This window comes from Phlebotomus papatasi, chromosome 4, assembly GCF_024763615.1.
Source record: "Phlebotomus papatasi isolate M1 chromosome 4, Ppap_2.1, whole genome shotgun sequence".
Taxonomy (NCBI): domain Eukaryota; kingdom Metazoa; phylum Arthropoda; class Insecta; order Diptera; family Psychodidae; genus Phlebotomus; species Phlebotomus papatasi.
In genome coordinates this window covers 2,199,676-2,209,985 of record NC_077225.1, presented here as the reverse complement: position 1 = coordinate 2,209,985, position 10,310 = coordinate 2,199,676, and the positions used below count along the sequence as shown (strand labels likewise).

Sequence of the window (10,310 nt, the reverse complement as noted above, 5' to 3'; positions counted from 1 at the left end):
TCACTGGGTAAAAGGCAAAATGCACAGCTTAGCTACTGCTCTCTTGTATGTGCCGTAAGCTGTGCGCACTGTAGCCACTCTAGGGACTCCATCTGCACCTGGATAAATTTGTACCACTCTTCCCATGTGCCATTTCAGCGGAGGAAGGTTGTCTTCCTTGATGATCACCATATTCCCAATGGCGATGGGTGAGTGCTGCGAAGTCCATTTGCGCCTCTGCTGAAGAGTGTGCAAATACTCAGATGTCCATCGGTGCCAAAAATGCTGAATTCTCTGGTCTACCAATTTCCACTTTTTTAGTCGACCTTCAGGGATCTCTAACAGATTTTGTTCAGGAAGAGCAGTGAGAGGGCGTCCAATAAGGAAATGGCCCGGAGTTAACACTTCCATGTCCGTTGGATCCGAAGAAATTGGTGTTAACGGACGAGAATTTACACAGGACTCAATTCTGGCTAGTACTGTCAGCATCTCTTCCTGTGTGAGATGTGAATTTCCCACAGTCCTTTGCAGATGATATTTGATTCTCTTGATAATGGATTCCCGAGATCCACCAAAATGTGGGCTGCGGGGTGGAATAAATTTAAAATTTATTCCTTGTTTCGATGCTGAATCGGTCACTTGTCTCTGATGCTCTTCGGATTCTACGAGTTTTGCCATCTCTTTTAGCTCTCTTGCTGCACCGACGAAATTTGTTGCATTATCACACAAAATCTCTGCTGGTTTCCCACGACGAGAAACAAATCGCTTAAGAGAGGCAATGAATGCGTCGGTGGTCAGGTCGGATACTAACTCAATGTGAATAGCACGCGTGGACAAACAAATGTACAAGGCAATGTACATCTTTAGCCTCGTTTTGGATCGAACTGGTGCCCGGATGTACACTGGTTCACAAAAATCCACTCCTGTTTGGTGAAAGGCATGAACTGCTGTGACTCTGGATGGATGACAATCACTCATAATGTGTGTCATCGGCACTGGTTTAACCTTAAAGCATGTGACACACTGTCTAATAATCCTCTTGCAAACGTCAAGTCCTCTAACTGGCCAGAAAGATTGACGAAGGTGTGCTAACATTAACTGAGCACCTCCATGAAGAAGATCTTGGTGTATCTCTCTAACTATCATCTCCGTAACGCGGTGTGATTGTGGCAAAATGATGGGAAACTTCTGTTCATAGGACACGGATGCGTGAGAAATTCTCCCACCAACTCTCATGATGCCATTGTTATCTATGAAAGGATTCAGATTGAGAATGCGTGATTGACGTGACACCGAGTTTCCTGAATAAAGGGATTTGAGCTCTTCTGGATAGGATTCAGCTTGAATGTGTCTGAGGAGTGTGGTTTCTGCTTCCTTAACTTCACGGGGAGACAATCGCCCAGAAATTCCATCAATCTTCCTGCATTTTGCATGTAGATTGCGCACATACCGTCTCCAGTACGCAATACATCGAATCAACTTCAAGTATGAGGAAAAGTGGCTTGTTATTTCCCAGAAAGAATTTTGTGCGCTCACCAAAACAACACTGCTGCGCATTTCAAGCTCCTCAAGGTTAACCTGGGCAAACTCCACTGGCTGAGGATTGATTTCACTGTTTGCAAGCCATGTAGGACCCTGCCACCAAATTGAATATTCCGTGAGTTCACTTGCTGGAACTCCACGAGCTGCCAACTCTGCCGGGTTCTCTCGGGGCGCGACGAAATGCCACTGAGATGATGATACAACACTTTGAATGACAGTTACACGGTTTTTTACAAAAGTTTGCCACATAGAAGGGTCCTCAGATACCCAGTTTAGCACTAACATTGAACTTGTAAATGCGAGAATATCTGATACTTGTACTGTAAGAGCACTTTGCACTTTTTTGAGAAGATTTGCAAGCAATACAGCAGAACACAATTGCAAACGCGAATTTGACACTTCTTTCAGGGGTGCTACTTTCGTTTTTGCACACAACAAACGAGAACACCTCTGTCCCTGATTGTCCACTGTACACACATACACACTTGCAGCAAATGCTTCCTCTGAAGCTGCACAGAATGCAATCAATTGCACGTCACTGACTGACTGAAAACTTGTAAATTGTCGAGGAATTGTTATTTGTGTCACTACACTGTAAATATTTACTTGATACTGCTGCCACTTTTTCTGGATTCCGGAGCTCAATTCGGTGTCCCAATCCATTTTCACTTTCCACAGAGATTGAAGCAAAATTTTTGCTGAAATTGTCACTGCAGCAAGAATTCCCAAAGGATCGTAAATCCTGGCAATATCAGATAAAATGCTGCGTTTGGTAATTGTTGAATTGAATTCAGTGGTAGTAAACCGAAATTCATCCGTGAATGGATTCCAGTGCATCCCCAATGTCTTAATTGTCCCTTCACTGTCCAGATCGAGAGAAGAGCTGGTCTCTTGATCCTCCACAGGAACATGTTCCAACGCTTCTGTTGAATTGGAAGCCCACTTTTTCAGCATAAATCCACCACTCTGTAGCATGTTATGTAGTTGCTGTTGAAGTTCCTGTGCTGTTGTCACGTCTGAAGATCCCGTGAGTACATCATCCACATAAAAATCTCTTTGCGCTGTGACAGCGGCCAATGGAAATTTCTGCTCTTCTTCCACGGACAGTTGCTGGAGACATCTGACTGCAAGGAAAGGAGCACAAGCTGTTCCGTAAGTAACTGTCTCCAATAAATACGTCTTTATTGACTCTTGAGACGATTCTCTCCAGAGAATTCTCTGCATTGACTGGTCCTCCTCGTGTACTCTGATTTGCCGATACATTTTTTGAATATCAGCCCTCAAAACGATATTATGCTGACGAAATCTGATCAATATGTCAAAAAGGGACAGATAATCCTAACCGGCTTATGTAGGTGAGATTCTTAACGTGAACTAACTCGGAGTGCATGCAAATTCGATTTAGAGCTGAAGTTGGGAGACGCCATTCAGTTATCTTGAATAAAATTCGTGAAATTATACAAATTTTGTATTTAAACCAAAATATCAAGGATTTGGATGAACTGACAGAAAAGTGTTATATGGGTGAAATGTAGACCAGAATATTCTCTATAATTTTGCCGTAGAACATGATCTCATCGATTACTCAGAAGCCAAGATAATCGAGGTTTTTTGTTTCTTAACTCGTTTTTTCATCCAGAGTTCCCCAAGTAGTCATTTGTTGAACTTCAACTATATCAAAGAATTGTTGTCTTTTGTGAGACTTTCCATTTAAAACCCTATTTTAAGTGTCTTGGTGGAGTAGAGGCAGTCAAATTGGCATCTGAGTGATTTCAAAGCGTTATTATGGGAAAAATCAATTTTTTCACATTTAAACGGCAAAATCGGAGTGATAGCGTAGTCTGACCGGAAAATGATGTATGGACGAAATGTAGAGACAAATGTCCTCTACAATTATGTCGAAGTAATCATCAAAATCGGTTCAGCGACAGTCGAGATAATTGAGGTTATGTGATATTGAAATTAGTTTTTCGACTGTGGCGCCCCTGGTGTTGGTCCCACGAAGTTCAAATATTCTAGAGAGTTGTAGTATTTGGTGAGATCTTTCGTTTAAGCCCTCATTCATCAAAATCGGTCACATAGAACCGGAGATATGATTTTTTGAATTTTGTGAACTTTGACCCCTCATATCTCCGGTTCTATTGAAACCACAGCGCACATACGCACCATTTTGGAAACGTCCTAGACTGGACTACAACATACTAAAATTTCATTAACTTGCACAATGCCGTTTTTGAGAAAAGTGACTTTGAATTTCGATGAATTTTGACGCTATCACAGCGCCACCTGTAGTGACTTTTTGAACTTCCATCTGAAAGTGCTCATCGAGACGAAACCAAAAAGGTAAAATTTATGTCGATATGTTAATTAGAACCGGAGATAGAGGCCGGTCAATGTTCGAACTTTGACCCCTTATAGCTCGGGTCAGGGGTTATGGATCGACTTAAGGTTTTTTTTGTTTGATAGGTATAATCAACGGCTACAACATACTAAATTTTCAGCCCGATTGCATAAGGAATTTTTGAGTTATTTAACTTTTAAGATTTAAAAATTTTCTTTTTAATAATAGCGCCCCTAGCGGTGGTTTTATGAACTTGCAATGTTAGAAGGGGAAGTGGCATTTCACGAGAGCTTTCCAAAAAGCCCTCATTTTTTAAATTCTGACAATTAGAACCGGAGTTATGGCCATTTTAAGAAAATTTTTTTGGACCCTTATAGCTCGGGTCAGGGGGGTCGGGGGACCTTAAGTTTGGTATTGATGGAAAGCTCTAAGGCCCAGCTATAACATACTAAAATTTGAGTCCGCTCGATGCCATAGGGGCGGAGCTATTGAGAAAACAAAAAAAGGGGGATCTTCAAAATGGCGGAAGGAGGGGTGGGGGGTGGGGGGTCAATGCACCATGTTGCAATTTTCATACGATATTAGGTGAGATTCTTAACAATCTCACCTACTATAATCCTAACAAAATTTCATGTCGTCCAATCGCGCTCAAACTTGGCCAAAATGTGTTTCGCCACTTCCTGATCACGAATATATAGGGGGCTAAGTTACGTTCCCGGCCGGCCGGCCGGCCGGCCGTCCGGCCTTCCGGCCGCTCTTTGGAGCTTAATAGCTCCTAAACTAAAAAAGATATCGACTTGCGGTTTTCGGCAAAGGTTAAATATCGTATGAAAATTGCAACTTGGTGCATTGACCCCCCACCCCCCACCCCTGCTTCCGCCATTTTGAAAACCCCCCTTTTTTTGTTTTCTCAATAGCTCCGCCCCTATGGCATCGAGTGGGCTCAAATTTTAGTATGTTATAGCTGGGCCTTAGAGCTTTCCATCAGTACCAAACTTAAGGTCCCCCGACCCCCCTGACCCGAGCTATAAGGGTCCAAAAAAATGTTCTTAAAATGGCCATAACTCCGGTTCTAATTGTCAGAATTTAAAAAGTAAGGGCTTTTTGGAAAGCTCTCGTGAAATGCCACTTCCCGTTCTAACATCGCAAGTTCATAAAAGCACCGCTAGGGGCGCTTTTTTTAAAAAGAAAATTTTTAAATCTTAAAAGTTAAATAACTCAAAAATTCCTTATGCAATCGGGCTGAAATTTTAGTATGTTGTAGCCGTTGATTATACCTATCAAACAAAAAAAACCTTAAGTCGATCCATAACCCCTGACCCGAGCTATAAGGGGTCAAAGTTCGAACATTGACCGGCCTCTATCTCCGGTTCTAATTAACATAGCGACATAAATTTTACCTTTTTGGTTTCGTCTCGATGAGCACTTTCAGATGGAAGTTCAAAAAGTCACCACAGGTGGCGCTGTGATAGCGTCAAAATTCATCGAAATTCAAAGTCACTTTTCTCAAAAACGGCATTGTGCAAGTTAATGAAATTTTAGTATGTTGTAGTCCAGTCTAGGACGTTTCCAAAATGGTGCGTATGCGCGCTGTGGTTTCAATAGAACCGGAGATATGAGGGGTCAAAGTTCACAACATTCAAAAAATCATATCTCCGGTTCTATGTGACCGATTTTGATGAATGAGGGCTTAAACGAAAGATCTCACCAAATGCTACAACTTTCTAGAATATTTGAACTTCGTGGGACCAACACCAGGGGCGCCACAGTCGAAAAACCAATTTCAATATCACATAACCTCAATTATCTCGACTGTCGCTGAACCGATTTTGATGATTACTTCGACATAATTGTAGAGCACATTTGTCTCTACATTTCGTCCATACATCATTTTCCACTCAGACTACGCTATCACTCCGATTTTGCCGTTTAAGTGTGAAAAAATGGATTTTTCCCATAATAACGCTTTGAAATCACTCAGATGCCAATTTGACTGCCTCTACTCCACAAAGACACTTAAAATAGGGGTTTAAATGGAAAGTCCCACAAAAGACAACAATTCTTTGATATAGTTGAAGTTCAACAAATGACTACTTGGGGCACTCTGGATGAAAAAACGAGTTAAGAAACAAAAAACCTCGCTTATCTTGGCTTCTGAGTAATCGATTAGATCAAGTTCTACGGCAAAATTATAGAGAACATTCTGGTCTACATTTCACCCATATATCACTTTTGTGCCAGTTCATCCAAATCCTTGATATTTTGGTTTAAATACAAAATTTGTATAATTTCACGAATTTGATTCAAGATAACTGAATGGCGTCTCCCAACTTCAGCTCTAAATCGAATTTGCATGCACTCCGAGTTAGCTCACGTTAAGAATCTCACCTACATAAGCCGGTTAGGATTATCTGTCCCTTTAACCTTTGCCGAAAACCGCAAGTCGATATCTTTTTTAGTTTAGGAGCTATTAAGCTCCAAAGAGCGGCCGGACGGCCGGCCGGCCGGCCGGCCGGGAACGTAACTTAGCCCCCCATATATTCGTGATCAGGAAGTGGCGAAACACATTTTGGCCAAGTTTGAGCGCGATCGGAGGACATGAAATTTTGTTAGGATTATAGTAGGTGAGATTGTTAAGAATCTCACCTAATATCTTCTTGCACTTTTGGACCCACCATGAGAACTGAATTGAGAGACCTTCCGCTGGTGGTTCTGGCCGAGGCATCAAATACTACCCGAACTGGAGTAGTGGTGGATTCCTTCATTACTGGATGATGTGCCAGATAAACTTCTGGCATGGGAGATTGATAATCTGGCGGCATCTCTCTCATGTGGCCAAGTTCTTCGTACTGCTTCATGAATTGTCTGTAGTGACTGTACAAACCCTCATTTCTCTGTAGCCGTCTCTCGGTGCAAAGAAAACGTCTCATTGCCATACTCCTCGATTCCCCTAGTGTCTGTAAGTCATCTTGGGTAGGCAATCGTACCTTGAAACGTCCTTGGGCATCACGGGTTGTGGTGAGACGGAAATGTTCTTCACATTTAATCTCTCCAGCTGTCATTGGCCGAGAATTCCGAACTTTCTCGGCATTCCAGAACCTTCCCAACTGTGAACTGAGGGGCTCTAACTCTGATAGAAGACATGTGCAGGTTGTAACGAATGACACAGCTCCTGTGGGTGCTTCCACCTCGCATGAACCTGCCACGATGAATCCAAAAGAGGTTTCCTGCAGCATTGGAGATCCAGTGATTTGGCGGGATCGCAATACTCTCATGAAGACATCTGCTCCGAGAAGTATGTCTATTCCACTTGGCTTGTAATAATCCGGATCAGCTAGAATAATATCTTGTGGCACACTGTGAACCATTTTTACTGTAGAGGCTGGTTGTTCATCTGTGATGTGGTCGATAACCAAGAAATCCAACACCATGGACACTGTATCGTCTCTCGAGTGAACTTCTGTTGTCAATGCTCGGGGTGCGTTCATTGGAATCGATCCCAGTCCCTTGATAGAACTCACTGTAGAGCTCACCATCGGGATATCTAGTTTTTCAGCCAAGCGGCGAGTCATGGTGTTCGACTGAGAACATGAATCCAGGAGAGTTCGACACTGGTGCCTCACTCCCCCTCGGCCACTGACCTGAAGCTGAACAGAAGGTAGCAAATTCTGGTGTGGACCTCGCGTGATCAATTCTGTGGCACTGATTAGCGAGCTGCTGGAAGACTTCCCCTTTGAATCAGGGACTGTAGTCTTGTCCTGACTGTCTGTAGTAAGACTCTCATGTAAGAGAGTGTTATGCCTTCCTGAACACTGCCTGCATTTCCCTCCACGACACTGCTGATCCTGATGGCCAGGACGCAGACAGTTGAGGCATAACTGTGCTGACTTGGCTAGTTTCAAACGTTGTTGCGACTGAGCATCCAGAAACTGTCGGCAAGTTGCATGATCTTCACCAGCACAAATATAACACTTGCCTCCCCCATTGACTGTCGTGACAAGGGATGAAAGTGTAGATTTGCTGTGAGATGGTTTCTGTGCAAAGGTCTGCTTGCCACTACTACTCGTAACCTTTACCAATTTATTGTCCTGTTTCTTGTCCCAGCAAGATGACCATGAGTCGTATCTTTGTTCAAGAAAGTCAATAAATTCTCTCCAAGTAGGTATATCTCCTTCAAGAGGCTCACGCGACCAAAGGTTTTTGCTCTCTGCATCCAGAGCCTCCATTGCGATGTAAATCAGCCATGGATCTCGCTGTGAGTTCTTCATGGCATCCAGAGCACGTACAGTCTCCTCAAGAACTGTGGTCAGCTGCCTCAGATCATTGGGATTCCCGACATTCCCTTTTGCACTGCTAATAAATGTCTTGATATGGTCAAACACAATGTTCTTAGGCTTGTTGTATCGATTGACCAAATAATCCCAAGCTTCACTGTAATTCACATCAGTGACAGGAAAACTTTTGATGGCCGATGCTGCCTGTCCCACCAGGTGTGACTTCAGATACTTGAACTTTTCTACTGGCTGAAGATTCTCATTGCTGTGAATGGTGGAGACAAACATGTCATGGAATTCTTGCCAATCTGTAAATTCTCCGGAAAACTGAGGAATTTCCAGTGGAGGAAGCTTCAGCGGCTTTTTGGATTTTGTCTGCGACGAATTTTATTCAAGATAACTGAATGGCGTCTCCCAACTTCAGCTCTAAATCGAATTTGCATGCACTCCGAGTTAGCTCACGTTAAGAATCTCACCTACATAAGCCGGTTAGGATTATCTGTCCCTTTTCAAACCGATATGAAAAATTGCCATTTAAATTTCATATCGTTAGAACTATGATTATTGTGATAGAATCTTTATCAAAATGGCGATTTTCGGGTGGCAATAATTATAGCTCCACTCAATAAATATGGCTTCAGGGTATTTATTTTCAATCATTGAAGGTAAATATCTTTCAGTAATTCAATTAATAACTTTATTAAGCGAATTAGAGTCATTTTTATAAAGTTTTTCATGAATTTTGCTGAAATTTTGTAAGGAAAATGTTTAATGAACAAAAATAAGGGGTTAATTAAGGTCTTGAAAGGGATGAAAATTGACAACCAAAAAATTTCCATAAAAATGACAAGATCCTATCACATTTCATCCAAATTTGTCCATATTGCCGACATATATGCATTTTAAACCACTCCCAGGGCTGAGAATCTTCTTTTGTTAGAGGCAAAAGTGTTCAATTTTCCGTGTTACAGTTGAAAAAAACAAGTTTTCTACCGAAATTTGATGTTAAACAATGCTGACTGCTTAGTCTCATCATGTTCTGTTGGTCCTGCCCCAAAACAGAATTCCAAGTGACTAAGGTGGTCTTCAGAATAATAAAATAAAAAATTATCAAAAAGAAGCTTATTGCAGTTTGATGAATAGAACGTGTTTTACCTAATTTAAGTGGTACAAAATTATTTTTTTCGACTAAAAAAATTGATAGGTCTTGTCTTAACTTGTTTTCTGTCTGAAAAAATAATTTTAAACCACTTAAATGACGTAAAATACTTTCTATTCATCAAACTGCAATAAGCTTCTTTTTGATAATTTTTTATTTCATTATTCAGAAGACCACCTTAGTCACTTGGAATTCTGTTTTGGGGCAGGATCAACAGAACATGATGAGACTAAGCAGTCAGCATTGTTTAACATCAAATTTCGGTAGAAAACTTGTTTTTTTCGATTGTAACACGAAAAATTGAACACTTTTGCCTCTAACAAAAGAAGATTCTCAGCCCTGGGAGTGGTTTAAAATGCATATATGTCGGCAATATGGACAAATTTGGATGAAATGTGATAGGATCTTGTCATTTTTATGGAAATTTTTTGGTTGTCAATTTTCATCCCTTTCAAGACCTTAATTAACCCCTTATTTTTGTTCATTAAACATTTTCCTTACAAAATTTCAGCAAAATTCATGAAAAACTTTATAAAAATGACTCTAATTCGCTTAATAAAGTTATTAATTGAATTACTGAAAGATATTTACCTTCACTGATTGAAAATAAATACCCTGAAGCCATATTTATTGAGTGGAGCTATAATTATTGCCACCCGAAAATCGCCATTTTGATAAAGATTCTATCACAATAATCACAGTTCTAACGATATGAAATTCAAATGGCAATTTTTCATATCGGTTTGAAAAGGGACAGATAATCCTAACCGGCTTATGTAGGTGAGATTCTTAACGTGAGCTAACTCGGAGTGCATGCAAATTCGATTTAGAGCTGAAGTTGGGAGACGCCATTCAGTTATCTTGAATAAAATTCGTGAAATTATACAAATTTTGTAATTAAACCAAAATATCAAGGATTTGGATGAAGTGACAGAAAAGTGTTATATGGGTGAAATGTAGACCAGAATGTTCTCTATAATTTTTCCATACAACATGATCTCATCGATTACTCAGA

General features: G+C 41.0%; 2 protein-coding genes across 2 annotated transcripts; both read right to left on the bottom strand.

Moving 5' to 3' along the window:
- Positions 1 to 2,784, bottom strand: LOC129808500 (uncharacterized). Its single transcript, XM_055858278.1, has one exon. It carries the CDS (start codon positions 2,782 to 2,784, stop codon positions 1 to 3), a length of 2,784 nt encoding a protein of 927 aa, XP_055714253.1.
- Positions 2,785 to 6,504: 3,720 nt separating this feature from the next.
- LOC129808499 (uncharacterized) lies at positions 6,505 to 8,424 on the bottom strand. The gene has a single exon (XM_055858277.1). The coding sequence runs from the start codon at positions 8,422 to 8,424 to the stop codon at positions 6,505 to 6,507; it is 1,920 nt and encodes a 639-aa protein (XP_055714252.1).
- Between the last annotated feature and the right edge of the window lie 1,886 nt (positions 8,425 to 10,310).